Source organism: Thunnus thynnus, chromosome 23 (assembly GCF_963924715.1).
Source record: "Thunnus thynnus chromosome 23, fThuThy2.1, whole genome shotgun sequence".
Taxonomy (NCBI): domain Eukaryota; kingdom Metazoa; phylum Chordata; class Actinopteri; order Scombriformes; family Scombridae; genus Thunnus; species Thunnus thynnus.
The window spans coordinates 24,421,041-24,436,278 of record NC_089539.1 but is presented as its reverse complement, the minus strand read 5'-3'; the positions used below and the strand labels follow the sequence as shown (position 1 = coordinate 24,436,278).

Genomic DNA, 15,238 nt, shown 5'->3' with positions numbered 1-15,238 from the left:
AACCCTAACTTAAAACAGCTGCAATCTATATTTTTATAACACTGTATGATCTGTCAGTGCGTAATGTGTTGGTCGTGGTTCGTAGTGATGAACCTACAGAAAATTATCAGCGACTCTGCAGCTCCTCTCGGCTTTACAGAGCTTTATAGTGAGTTTCCTGTTTCCTGTTTGTGCATATGTTCATCTTTACATTGACTTTGTATTTAATCACATGGTTTGTAAAATTAATTTTCCCCAAACGCTGAGATAAATTATCCAAAATCCTTAAATAAATGGTAAACCTTGTGGGGACCAGCTTTTTGTCCCTGGATGTCCCAACAATGTCTGTAAAAAAATAAAAAAATGTCATGTCCTGACAATGTATGCACAAACAGATTTTTTTTCCTCCTGTCTTCACCTGTTGCATATATAATGTGTATGGGCAGTTAATGTTAATGTTAATTACATTGGCAGTGGTATAACTACCAATGCAACTGTGTACAGTCTCTTGATTTAAACAAATACAAATGGTTGTTTTGTGGTTTAAGATTCTGTTATCATCATCTGTTGTATGAAATGTGATATATAAATAAAGTTTTTTTTATTAATATTATTGTGACTAAAACCAATTTCGTTTCTGTCTGTCCTTGTGCAGAGGTGGTATGATCCAGACGGGTGAGCAGTATGAGTTCGTCCATCACGCCTTGAGCCTATACGAGTCCCGCCTCTCTGCAGAAATCGTCCAATGAGCTTGCACCGCCACAGGAGGCGGTGGCTTTAACCTGGAAAGTGTGTGAAGGTTGCAAGTCCTTAGCAGGTGTGATCTCTGAGATTTGGGAGTTCTCTGAGATTTGGGATTTCTGGAGGAGGTCTTTGAGTTTGATGGACAACCAATGAGGACTGTTGTGGGCGGAGCCTGTTGACGGAAAGAGAAAAGGTAAATTTCTGATAGTGGAATGTATCCATTCTTCTTGTCTGCGGTTTCTACTTCACATGTTGTTGGTGAGTGGTTCTTCAGAAGAACTCGAGAGACCCGCCCACTTCACTTCTCTTAACTAATTGACTGTTGGATTGCATCGTTTTTAACCAACCAGACTGTCCTATTACCTCTTTTCTGTCATGGAGACGTAGAAATAGTTTGAAGTGACTGACTGAATTTGATGGTACAGTACATTGTTAATTAACACTATTGTGTTTATGTGTCTTATAGGATTTTAAAATTATTTTGTAATGTGATGTTCTTATAAGAAAGGGTACTGGAAAATGACTGTTAGCTGGTTGCACCTTTGGTTTTGGATAGTAGCTTTTGGCTACTACACCACTGTTGAACCAACCCTTCCAGCCATGCCCCATTTGTGACCTCAGCACTCTGTCTGTAACTCAGTGATTCGGTAACATTGTGCTACCTACATAAACCTACATCTTATCCAGCAACAGTTTGTATCTTCAAAGGTATTTTCATGATCTCATCTACAGTACTGTGCAAAGGTTGTAGGCATTTAAAGTAAAGTGAAGATGCTTTCAAAAATAATGCCATGAATAGTTTTTATTCATCAATTAACTTGATACAAAGTTGAGTAGACAGAAGAAACCTAAATGAAATCAGTATTTGCTGTGAGCAGCTTTGCCTTTAAAACAGCAGCAGTTCTCCTCGGTTCACCTGCACACAGTTTTTCAGGTACTTAGCAGGTTGGTGGTTTCTGCATCTTGGAGAAGTTGCCACAGTTCTTCTGCTGCTTCTGTCTCTTCATGTTAATCCCAGACTGACTCCATGATGTTGAGATCAGAGACCATCTGTTGCAGGACTCCTTGTTCCTCTGGTCACTGAAGATAGTTCTTTAGGACTCTGGCTGGATGTTTGGGCTCGTTGTCCTGCTGCAGAATAAATTTGGGATGGTCAGACGCCTCCCTGATGGTGTTGCATTATTGATAAGAATCTAAATATCTAAAGTGCCTAAAACATTTGCACAATACTGTATGTCTCAATGATTAGAAAGTCATTTTAAACTTTCAGACATACAAAAATGTTCATCTTGAGTAACCTCAAAAGTGAGCTTGCTAACTAGCCTGCAGCCTCATTTTGCAAACACATTCATAATTATATTTATATGATAAGGCTAGCCTCTTATACCTTAGCAAATGTGCTATTCAGTTCAACCGAACAGTGTTGGTTAGGTGAGCAAATACTATGGTAAGCCAGCTAACCAAGTGATATTGTCTAAACATCCATTTCATTTACAATCAAGAGTAAGCAGCGATGATGAGTTGCACCTCTTTGATCAGAATGAGAACATTTTCGCCCAGAGCAAAACCAACTTTTTAATCTTCATCTCCAGACTGTACCACTCCTCTCTTCTCATTTTCACTGGACATATGTTATCCACAGTGATGTACAGAGGTCATAAATGGGGCTGTCTCCAGCCATACAACACAAGCTAAAAGCTAACAGACCAATGTCATGAAAAATAAGCTTCTGCTAAGCATAGAATTCCCAGGCAAGCTGTAGTGCAACTCCCTATAGAGGCTAATCCTAGCTTTAATAGTTCAGTGTTAATCCATATTCTTTATGTTCACTGAAGGCTAACCTATAAACTAATGCTATCACAAGCAAGCTATGCTAATGCAATACTTTGTTAAACCAGTTAAATTTAGTATTTCATTGTTAAACTGTGCTCATAGAATTACAAACATTTCTTTGTTACAATAATTATTTTTATAGTATTCAACAAATACAGCTTGTGTCTAAGTCTCGTGGGAACTGTTTTGAAATGCTAACGAAATAATTGTTTTATCTTAATCTTTATCTTAAATTGCAGAGGTGTTCAAATGTTTTCAATCCAGTGCAGTAGTAGAGACCCATTTATACTAGAATATGGACAGAAAACCCTTCTATCATGTTTAACTTTTTAGAAAGATCAATGAAAAAACATCAAAATATATTGAGAAATGGAGGCTAGTGAAACACAGGCTAGCCCAAACATGAGGTGGCACTTAGGCCTAAAATGTTTATTGCTGTTTGATCTATACTGAAAATGAATATCGTTAAAATATCTTGATCTTTTTAGTGAAAAACATGAGACTAATTTCTTTTGCAACAAATATTTAAAAAGTTTTGTGCTGCTTGGTCTCAGAGTTTATATTTAGTATAATAGCTAACCTCATTTATTGCATTGCATTGACAATTCCCCTGTTGTGTAATATGTTGCTTTATACCAAAAATGTGAAATAATTTAAGTCACAATGGTGCAGTCATCTCATCGATGTGCTGTTGTAAATTATGTTATCTAGTGAGTATGTTATTTTGGTGAATCAAACTAATAATAACTTTATTTTTATACTGTTTTTTATATGTTTTTGATGTGTTTAGTAGCTATCAGCCATTTGTCAACTCGTGTGAAAGCTAGCCATTTGGGGTATAAACCTCATTATCTCTAAATTGTCAAGTTTACAGGAGCTGGACAGAATTAACAACTGACTTTCAGTTTTTTTTATCAGACACAGAAAATCAAACAAGCAGACACAACCCCAAACTTAACTCTTTAAGGCTCCATATCTGTGGAGCAATTTTTTTTAAAAAATTGCCTACAAACAACTTTGAGGAGGAGACAAAAGATAAGGAGAGCTGATCTTCTGAACAAAATGTATTGACAAATGTATTTTTTATGTCTTCTGAGAGGTTTTCAAGTTAATTTTCATTGACACTGCATTGAAAAATGTCAAAATAACAACAAAAAAACATTCCTTAGCCAAATCATCTGAATGCCAGTGCATTAGAGACAAAATGTCAGTGAAATAACAAGGTTTAGTTTTTATATGTTCAATATTCCCATATTTCGGAGTAAAATGTGAAACAAGACCAAAAGTACTGAGGTGGTTTTGTCAGTTTCTTGGCCATTGACTAATTTTGGAGATCTGAGGTTTCTACAGTAATGCCAGTAATGAAGAACATACATACGCATCTAATCTGCTCTCTGTGTGAATGGGATAACAGTGTACAGTACATGTTAAAGTGCTATTAAACCTAATGTGGGCAGTAATATTTCAATCCACGGACCACAAACATGGAGATCTTGCTGCTAAATCTGGGAGCGTTGGGACCGGACCGTCGTTGGACAATAAATGAGAGAAACTTTGAAGACTCTTCTTTTTCTATGTACCAAATTCTTTTTTATTTATTCCTGTACTTGTGATACAATCAAGAGACTTTGGACCTGCATCTCTTTGTCTACATGTCTAACATGCCTCCTGGGACCATCATCAACATACTTTTCACTTCAGTCAATTAATGAAAACGATTCAAAACTCTAAATAATGAATAATCTGGCGAATTACTATGTGTTATAGATTATGAATTCTTCATGATTCCCTCTTTGATCTGACTGAAGTGAAAGAGAGTTGAGCCCAGCCTCTATGCCCACTGCAGCAGCGGGTACAACAACACACACTGCCTCTGACATAGTATTGTGTCTGTAGAGTAGGTGGTGGTTCATGTCCTGTATTTTATTGTTGTTGACTGTTGATGGAGTTTAAAGGGACACTAGACATTTTCAATTTACAGACAGTAAATTCCTGTCATTACATTGTAGAGAAAATATATCTGTTTTTGCAGTTTGACTCCTTTTTTGCATCTTTGCTTATAGTTTAATACAGTAATTGAAGTTTACTTCTCTTTTATTTTAGTGGGCACCACTTTATTTTACACATCCCATAGTTACCTACAATTTCCTAGAAAGAAACTTATGGTTTACTGAAAATGGAGATGATGTTTAATTAGTACACTTACAATTATTTAAATCCAAACTTTTCATTCCCAACCTTTAGTCAGGTCATAGTAGGTCAACTGAACATAACAAAAATGTGAAATTTGTCTATTGTCAAGAATGCATTTCACTATATATGGAGAATAATGTGTCCAATAATAAATTGATACTTACTTAATATTTACTTGGGTTTAAATGGAGCAGTTAAGAAAGGTCCCCTAAAAATAAACAACTGCTTGTCTTTACAACATTGCTACCTAAACTCAAAAACTTTGTCTCATATGTTCCTAAAATAAATACCAAATTACATGGTTATTTCCAGGAAACCTCCTAGGAAACTAATAGGAAACTACAAAGCCGTCAAATTAAGTGTTACTTTTTTTTGGTCTGTAAAGGCTTGAAGTTGTTCACAGAAACTAAATACTGTAAATCCCTGTGAGTTGTCTAAAGGATAGTCTGTTTGGTTTGTAACCACCTGATCATTGCCACCTGGATCAGGACTTTACATCGCAGTTCAGGATGCTACTATGTTAAACGCCACTAAACTAAACTAACGAAAACAAGATTGACAAATTATAAAATCACATTTGGCCTGAGAAAGTAAGAACATTACAGTTTACTCATACCATAACAATACAAGTATTGCTCACATTAATTAGCCTTAATGTTAGCCATTTTTATCTCATGGGAAGGTTGGTTCTTTTGCAAACAGTAGCCAGTGAAATAACTAGGTTCATTCAGGTAATAATGTTAGCGACATTATTACAAACATTACATCAATTAAACAAGCTTTTACCACCAGAATACTCTGCACATGATTATGAATACTTGTGTGAGATACAATACAAATTCTTCTTCTATGATCAGTTATGCTGAGTCAAAGCACAGTAACTGTGACAGAAGGTGAAAAAGTTTCAGGGTTTGTTATTACTTACGTATATTACTTTTAAAATAATTAAACTATTAGAAGTTCATTTTAAACCTTTCAGGGATGGCAGTAAACTCAAGTAACCTGAACTGTTAGTTTGCTAACTAACTATCCAACAAACTCATTTAGCATTCATGTTAATGTTTACAGACTAATACTAATTTCTAAGATGTTTGTGAATGTGCTATTAAACGAGTTAAACTGAATGGTGTTAGTAAAGTGAACAGATACCATGGTTAGCCTGCTAGCAAGCTGACATTTTCTTAACCGCCCATTTAATTTCTAATCAGTTAAAAGTGATGAGTTACAACATGCTAAATAGTCATATCTGCTATTAATAGCTACCTAATAGTTATAGGTGTTTAATACAAAAACTACCACATCAAAATTAAAAATGTTAGATTCCCTTTAACCTCCTGCTGTGTGGGCATTAAAGCTCAGCCAGAGTACACCTGATGCTAAATAATGTACGTACGGTACGTGGTTTTTTAATGTATTACTAATCAACTTGAATGTTGTAATAGTCCAGAACATTAGCCACTGAGTAGTTCTGTAACCTCTTTATCTACTCTATCTATATATTGTTACCTGTAATCTGTACATAAATACTGGACATAAAACCATCTGGAGCTCTGACTCATGCTGTCTGGGACAGATTGAAGCTGGGACCTGGGAATATTAGGTTTGCTGTTGGTTTCATGGATCAACACTGGTTTGGTGACGTTTCACAGGAGGTAGGAATGAAGTTTGGTTTATTGATTATTAAACTCCATTTATGAAACCAAGTTAACTTTGCTCAGTCCGTATTTCTTTGTCTTTACAAATCATTTCGGCAACATTCTAGCACACTGTAATGTCTTAACAGGTGTTTTGGATTAAAGATATTTTAATGTGAAGGAACAAAAGAATCTTGCACACTGTTTGTCACTTTACTCACTGTATTAAATTTTCTGTTAAAATCTTTCCATTCTTAGAGGGTCTACAGACTGAAACAATGTTAATTAAGTCAATGCAAGAAGAGCCGTTTCAAGCAAAGCAAAGCGGCACCAATTTTATTTAAATGACCTATTATGCTTCTTGTGATTTTTCTTTTTTCTTTTTTTCTTTATACGTATACTGTCCAAATCTAGGGCTTCAACCTGCTCTGAATACTTCCTTGACGATGTTTTTTCTACCTTGCCTTACCTTGCTGACGTCAGCTTGTCACACATGCGCATAAACGGCCATCCGTACTGACTGTAGCTTTGGTTGCTAAGGTTGTTGCTAAGGTTTTTCTATGTGTTGTTTGCGTTGTCCACTCTTATATTCTGGATCTCATTTCGGCTCAAACATGTATGGATGTATTTTCAAAGTTGTCATTTGGAGTAAAGGACAAAAAGAAGTGAAATCCTGCTACTATAGTTTGTTTACTCCAGAGCCGGAGGAAGCTTCCTGAAGCTGACTAATCAGAACAGAGTGGGCTCATCGGGAGGCAGGGCCTTAAAGAGACAGGAGCTAAAACGGCCTGTTTCAGACAGAGGCTGAACTGAGGGGCTGCATAAAGGACCAGTAGAAGATAAATAAGGAGTTTTTAACTGTAAATCATGCAAAGATATTCCAGTAGAGCCCCAGAATATAAATATAGATCTGGAAATGCGCATGATATGTCCCCTATAAAACAGCTGTAAAAAAAAAAAAAATTAAAAAAAAAGTAGAAATAACCACATTTGCAATCCCATTAACATCCCCACTCTCATAACCCCAAGCCTAGAGAAATCTCCAAGGCTCTTTAGTGTGGTGATGATAAAGTATAAATACACAGCTAAAATACAAAATGAGAAATGAAGATGATGAAAAGCTAATAATAAAAGAGATCAAGACATACACGACAAAGTGTAATAATGGGTTCACCATATACCAATCTCAGAACCCATCGGCTATCTGTCTAACGATGATTTAGCCTCTGGGGGCGATGGCCAATATTTCGGGGGTTCCGGTGTAGCCAGCAGATATCTGGATAACAGATATAAGGTCCAAGACTTCTTCTTCCGTGCTAGCCAGTTTATTCAAAATACCGTTTCCCAGGTTTCACATTATTACCTGTAATTTTTTAAACCTTTATGTTATTTCTATATCAGACATGCCTAATAATAATTGTGGGACTTGATGGCACGATGGCAATTGAAGATAATACAGCAGGGCGACAAGACTCCTTAATGACAACATATAATCGCTCAGCACTTTATTAGAAACACCTGTGCAATCTAATGCAATCCAATACAACAGCTTTTTATATATTGAAAAAATCTTCCTAATACCCCCCATGTATGTTAATGGGGTGGAAAAAATACCCACCCATTGTGACCTCAATAATAAACATAAAGTAGAATTATCACCTTTCTGACAATGTCAACAAAAACTGAAAATGTATAAGCTTCGTAAAAGTAGAATTTATGGCAGAGCTGTTGTATTGGATTGCTTTAGATTGCACAGGTGTTCCTAATAAAGTTCTTGATGAGTGTATATTCCTAGAAACCCTCTTTGTCACATGTTGAGAGAGTGAAACAGTCTGACGGAGAGACGAGGGGAGCAGGAAGGAAGGAAAGAGGTGGGGATGACTAAAAGTAGCGCCTACCAACTGAAACAAAAGCAGTTTGGCCTTTAACATGTAATGCTACATAATAGAAAAGTCAACCTCTGTGGGTTGTCAGTACAACAGATTTACCACTAATAGACTTTTGATTATGAGAAAAATACTTTATAGCTTTAAAAAAAAGAAAAAGATAAATCATAATAATGAGATATTGGTTACTTTTAATTACTGAGACTGTTTGTAGAAACTAACAAGAGCACTAAAAGACTGAAAATCTAGAGATGACAAGAATTAAGTTTTGACATGGAGACAATAAAAAATAAATAAATAAATAAAAACTTATTAGCAACCTTGGCTGCTCTGGGCTACCACACTCTTCTTACACTTTTCCAAGCTCTAATCCTTTTTCCCTTTGTTAAATGTTCTGCCATCTCTTAATATATATAAAATATACATTAAAAAAACAAGCATTTCTGAGTATGTATATATCAAAGTCTCTCTTTTATCTAACTGTAAAACAACTTTTGATGACTCATCCTGCATTCAGGTGGGGGAGAACATTAATTCAGAGGTTTTCCAAGTGTGAGGATATGATATCACTTAGGGTTAAAGGGACAGGTACTTACCAGTGGAAGTTACTTTTAGTAGTTTGGCCTGCTGGTTTTACCTGCTCACCTACACAATCAGCAGTTGCTGCAGCAGTGGACATGAATCACAGCTCATAGAGGCAATTTTTAAATCCTTTAACTCTTAGCCCATTTACAGCAATTTGCGTTAAAACTCACAACTCAGTCAAATCTGAACACACATTCAGTGTGATGTATACTTTCTGTGGATATCATAATCTCTAATGTCCATTGTGTATAAACATCCATAAATCCACTTTGAAATCCTAGAAAAAGCTTCTTATAACAGCAAAACTTGCCTGAGAATCATCACGTTTTTAGGTTTTCTTCAGTATCAAAGTAATCAATAGTTTGTCTGTACATCCATGGGTACATTGCAAACAGTAACTGATAATATCTAATTTGTCATACTTTTAATGGTGTCGATTATCAAAATGTCCTCCAAAGTATCAAGGGAATGGGTTTTTTTTTGTTTTTTTGTTTTTTTAGAATAATAGTTTCAAAAAATAAATTTAAGCACCAGAAAAAACAAAACGGGTAATGAGAAAAAATTGAATAATTGAGTGGTGATCAGGAGAAAATGTGTTTATCTTGAGATTACAAGATCATGTCAGTAAATTATTCATAGAAATAACAGCACAGAAAAAAGGCAAGCACCACAAAAACAAAATAACAAAATCTTTGCAAACCACATTCCTCTTGTTTTATTTAAGACCCAATAAGACATAATTGTAAAGATTAATTTGAAAACTCTTAAATATTAGCAGCGATATGACTAATATTGCAAACCAGAAACCAAAAGCAAAAGAAGGGATGCATGTGGAGCCAAAACTAAATTTACACCTGAGAAGCAGTAATGAAGCCTCATCAAAAGACGACAAGAGAAAAGACACAGAAAGTCCGCAATGATCCCGTCTCAGTGGGAATAAATCAAACATTTGTCTCTATTTATAACATCTACCTCTGCTGTTAGTGCAGCTAGGTGTGCTGCTATTGTAGTGCAGGACTATTTATAGCCGTCATCCAGTTAGAAGTTTGTAGTTGTGCCTTTGCAGTGAGTCACAGAGCTGTTGGCTTGATTGAGGAAGTCCGTTAGTGACTCCCAACCTCGACACTATAGAGTCTGACTGAGAGACAGACAGGCAGAAAGACAGACAGACAGACAGGCAGGAAGGGAGACGGGGAGGGAGTCCGGAGAAAAGGGAGGAAAGACTGAGTTTAGATCTGAGAGGTTTGAGATTAGGATGGACAGAAGACAAAGAAGAGACGACGGACAAAAGAATAAATATTAAGAAAAACTGAAAACATTTTTTTTTTTGTAGTTTTAAGGAAAAAAGGATATTTAACTAGTTGTTTTCCAGCTGTTTTCTTTTCCAACAGAAGGATACTATTTCCTTTGACGACCACAGCGACAGCAGAGAAGGATATTTTCCGAAATCTAACTATAAGATAGTGAATATAAACGCACATCTTCTACCTCAGCCTCAGGATTATGGTGGTGTTTGCTCGGTCTGAGGATCTGAAGGAGGATAAAAATGCTGAAATGTAAAGTTCACAGTTATCTTTGGTGCCTGTGGTTCACCTCACTGCTGCTGCTCCAGGTGAGTCTGATCCCAATATATGTTTATGATCCATGTGGAAAATCAATCAATTAATGTCTATTTTTGTGCAATAATTGGTGAGAAAACATGTTATTTGAGAGTTTATAAGATTCACTTTTACATTTTACTTGAACATTAAGACACCAAAACTAGTAATGTGAGGTTTTGTTTCATGTGATGCACAACACTGCAACACAGTTCATTGCACTGAACATTCTGATTATTACATTTAGATCATTTTATATATGATTTGCATGTTTGTTATATGGAGATGTATATATCAATATTGGAAAAAAATAATCCATATTAGTATCGTCATTGATTTAAACCATATTACCCAACCTGAATGTGCATTTGATCTGTGGTGGAAAAGGTATTCAATTTTCTTTGTTTGGGTCTTAAAAAGCATTAAATCAGTAAATGAAAATATTTCTCAAATCTTTGTTATTACAACAAGAAACTCAAATCTCAATATCAAAACAAAGCCAGTGTTTTCCTTAAGAAGTGAACAATAACATTCAGAATTGAATATTACATTTTTAATGTTTATATGATGTAAAACATGATGAAAATATAAACAAGACATTTTTTTTTCCATCGATTTTGTTTTGTTATGATTTTTACTCATAAGAGACTTTGTATATATGGCAACAAAATATCTAATTGTTTCTTGATTAATAAAGAAGATCAAGATGTTACATAAATCGCTGCCACTATAACTGCAGAAACAGATGAGCTCATCTAGTCGTCATTTAAGGGCTTAAATACTCAATATTGTTTCTGTTAAGCACATATAGGAAGTAGGTTATTAGTAAGTGGACTGTTTGGTTAACCGAGGCGACACTGAAGATGTTGCATTATTTCTTATGAGGAAACTTTTTCATGTTGTTTCAGCCATCAGAGTTCCTGAGATCTTGTTCTCTATGTAAACAGGGATGAAGTTTTTCTATAAAGGAAGCTTGTCTTACAAAAATGATGACACCTCGTAGTTATGATTAAACCTCAGCATTCACCAGAGATACTGTGAGAATTATTCTTTCTAATGTGGGAGCTGTTATCCCAAACAATTAAATATGCAGTATATAAAACTATTATGTGTTTTTTCTGAGCTGCAAAAAATTATCAATTAACCTATCTCTTTTTTTTTTTTAAATTAATTGTTTACCCTGTAAAATGTTAGTGGTAAAAAAATTCAATTCACAAGGTGACGTCTTCAAATGTTTTGTTCTGTCCAACCAACAGTTTAAAACATGCGTGAAAAGCTGCAAACAGAGATCTTTGCTTGAAAATGACTAATGAATGACTAATCAATTATCAAAAATGATTGCTGATTAATTTCTTTGTCTAACACCTAATTGATTAATCAATTCTGTAGGATTTGTAACATTTGTGACACCTGCTAGTGGTACTAGCCAGACAGCTGTGCATGTTGCTTAAAACTTTTAAAAAATATATTTTTTTTATTGTCTTTGAACTTTGACTGTGTGTGATGTCAAACTGTTGATAGTACTGTCAATCCCACTGAGAATCAACACTGCTGCGGTGGTGGGGACGTGTTGTTTTAGGTACCAGTGAGACAATGAAATACAATCGATGAAGACCAGTTAGAGCTACAGATTAATGTGTTTAAAGGTTTATCATTTATTTATTTCATTGTTTATTTAGCAGGTACAATGCACAATACATATATTGCACCAGATATCGCTAAAAGCTCATTTTTATCTGTAGTCGCTGGGCGGAGGCCACTAGTGACTGTTACGCAGTGCAGGTTACGAAGATAAAAGATCGGTTATAATAAATCATGAATTTATTCTGTAAAAAAAAAAAGTAAAAAATAGAAAAAATATACTGTACAAAAACAAGAACTAAGAAAACTAAGAATCAAACAAAAAATAACAACTACCCCAACTACTGCTGCGTTTTTTTTTGCCGAGCATTGGGCGGTGACACCCCCACTGCGCAAACACACTGCCGCCATTCAAATGAATGGGAGGGCTGCGTTTTTCACGCAGAGCTGACGTTGGTCTGAAGGCCCCCTTGGCGTTCGCCCAGCAAATCGACCGATGCTGATTGCTGCTAAAATTCCGTCTCTTTTTACATTTCTATTTCTACATTGGCTCCCAGTCTTTGTGCTAAAAACTAGGCTAAACATGTCTGTACTGGACACACATATATGGTAGACTAGACTATTTCAAATTAGGATGAATGTAATCGTGTAATCGTTAAAAGCAGCTTGCAGGTTTCTTTATCTGTAAACGTCTGTCTCCGCTGGATCACTACTTCAGTATCCATGAACAACACTGATATTTATGCAGTTTCATTCGTCATTTCCTTCTCTTCCTGTCTGTCTATCTGTCTCTCTCCTCCCAGCAGCATTGTCGCCTCTGAACTCCCTGAACTCCTTTATCAGTGACAAATTATTTAATGTTTTTGTTCTAATTTCCTGTATTAAAGGTTATAGAGCTCAGAACAACCGGGGTCTGTCACCAACTGTATTATCACTTAAGTCACACAGGGTCAAAGGTCGGTTGAATGTTTGAACCCAAAACATCGATTAAAAGACACACTGCAGTTAGAGTTCTTTAAATAACCGCAGCTGATTAACTACCACAGCAGTCCATTTGATGCTTTCTTGGCACCAACAGAGAAGGTCCATTGTTTTTTGGCTTTAAGGATTTTAACTAAAAAATTAATCACACTTTTAATTTTTATATATTTTAAACAATACAAATTCAAACAATAAAATGTTTGCCTTGTTTGTAATCAATTTTTAAATCCAACAGTGTCTACTTTAACATATGTAAAGCAAAAAAAGAGGAACAGAGCAGAACAGGCAAACATTGATTATTCTGGTCAGACAATAGACATCTGTTAGTTCATCAAAATACCTTTAAAACTATAAGCTGCTGCAGATTTTGGGTTTGTGAAGGAGCTAGTGGAGATAATAAAAACAAGACCCAAGTTCAAAATAAAATGTTCTCTTGAAGGACGAGTTCACAGTTGTTCAAGTGTGTCTTAAACCAACAGTCAGGAGCCCAAATGAACATTAAAACTGTTTTTCTTGCTGTAATCATTCCTCCTGTTCATACTGACCATTAGAAGATCCCTTCATAATGACCTTACAATGGAAGTGATGAAGGACAAAATCCACAGTCCTCCTTCTGTGCAAAAATGTATTTAAAAGTTTATCTGAAGCTAATATGAAGCTTCAGCGTCCAAATGAGTCAAATCAAGTAGATATCTTTCAACGTTACAGTCTTTTTAGTGCCAAAGTCCCTCTTTTTGTTACTATACTTCCACCTGCAGCTCAACAGGGAAACACTGTCCGAGGAAACACAAAGAGGGAATTTGATGCTAAAAAGACTGTAAATGTGTCAGATATCCACTTGATATGACTAACTCAGACTGATGAAGCTGAATAGAAGCTTCACAGAGACTTTTAAATGACTGTGTGGACACACTGTGGATTTTATCCTCCATCACTTCCATTGAAAACACCTTTGAAGGATCTTTTAATATCCAGTATGAACAGGAGGAATGATTACAGCGAGGAAAACCTCTTTCACTGTTACTATGGACACCTTTGAAGTTCTTCATCTAACTGATGTTCGTGTCTCGTCTCTTGTCAGGATCTGAGCAGTGCAGCTCCCGCAGAGGATCAGTCTCCTCCATGTAGCATCTTTGTTTCTGAACCAGTGTCCAGTCTGGACTCCATATCACTGACAGTGAACACACATGGACGGGATTGCTCCTTCACCATGACATCTCCGGACACCGGAGCAGACGGCGCAGAATGCAGGAGACGAAGAAGAGGAGACGAGGAGATAGAGACTAATGATATCGGAGGAAAGGAGCGAGGAGAGGAGAAGCAGGAAGAGACAGTGGTGAACTATCTGGGAACCAACCAGCTAGGAGGTGAGGATGGAGGGAGCAAGGACGCAGGAGGCGACTTCTTCACCTGTGTGTTGGATCAACTGGAGCCTGGAACTGCCTACCAGCTGCAGGTTCAATCCCAGAGCGACGGGGAGACGGCCAACCTCACCCTGCACACCCGTAAGTCCTGATTCAGTCTGTCCAAACATTTCCTCCCGTGTCCAAAATGAAGATTACCAGGTCTTATTTTAGTGTCGTTAGCTAGTATCGCCTCTGATGGCACAGTGATGCACATTTAGCTTGTCACACAACACAAAAAATATAAAAAACACACATGATTTGATTTACTGACAAAGTTCATTAAGGATAAAATGTTTTCTTTATTGAGTATTGTGTGTGTATCCACGGCCTGATATATCTTATTCCTCTGTTCCATAGACATGTTCCGTCATTATGAGGAGTTTGTTTAGAAACGGCTCCAGCGTTGAGTTTTCAGTCTCTGGAGAGTAGTTCTGTGTAAAGCTGTCGTCACTTTGGGCTGAAGTTCTTTGACAAATTTATAATGTAGTACAAAGTCAAGAGGTTGTGATACGTAGCACAACAAGCTAGCGAAGCTGTAAACAGAAACAGTGTTTCTGCACATGCTCAGTGGCGTCTGCCTTACACAGAACTACTCTCTGGAGACTGAAAACGTGACGCTGTTATTAGTCAGTGCAGTATGAACAGGAGGGACGATTACTGCGATGATCACACCAGACCTGATACACGCTTGAAGAATTGTGAATCTATCCTTTTTAAAAAACCTGCTAACACTTGTAATGTCTACCTGAAGAGTTAAAACAGGTAAAAATAAGTTATGTGAGATACTAAAGGTCAGTGTGCCTCGAAAGATAAGAACG

At 36.4% G+C, this 15,238-nt stretch overlaps 2 protein-coding genes across 2 annotated transcripts in view; both read left to right on the top strand.

The window, feature by feature from the left end:
• ptprr (protein tyrosine phosphatase receptor type R) overlaps nucleotides 1-6,452 on the top strand; it is a 46,553-nt gene extending 40,101 nt beyond the window's left edge. Inside the window, exon 16 of the mRNA XM_067581772.1 lies at nucleotides 635-6,452. Coding sequence (XP_067437873.1) covers nucleotides 635-728 — 94 coding nt within the window. The 3' untranslated portion in view covers nucleotides 729-6,452. The remainder of the gene's footprint in view (nucleotides 1-634) is intronic.
• Nucleotides 6,453-10,067: 3,615 nt separating this feature from the next.
• ptprb (protein tyrosine phosphatase receptor type b) overlaps nucleotides 10,068-15,238 on the top strand; it is a 43,599-nt gene continuing 38,428 nt past the window's right edge. Inside the window, exons 1-2 of the mRNA XM_067581818.1 lie at nucleotides 10,068-10,466; nucleotides 14,096-14,519. Of these exons, the coding sequence (XP_067437919.1) occupies nucleotides 10,401-10,466; nucleotides 14,096-14,519 (490 nt within the window). The 5' untranslated portion in view covers nucleotides 10,068-10,400. The remainder of the gene's footprint in view (nucleotides 10,467-14,095; nucleotides 14,520-15,238) is intronic.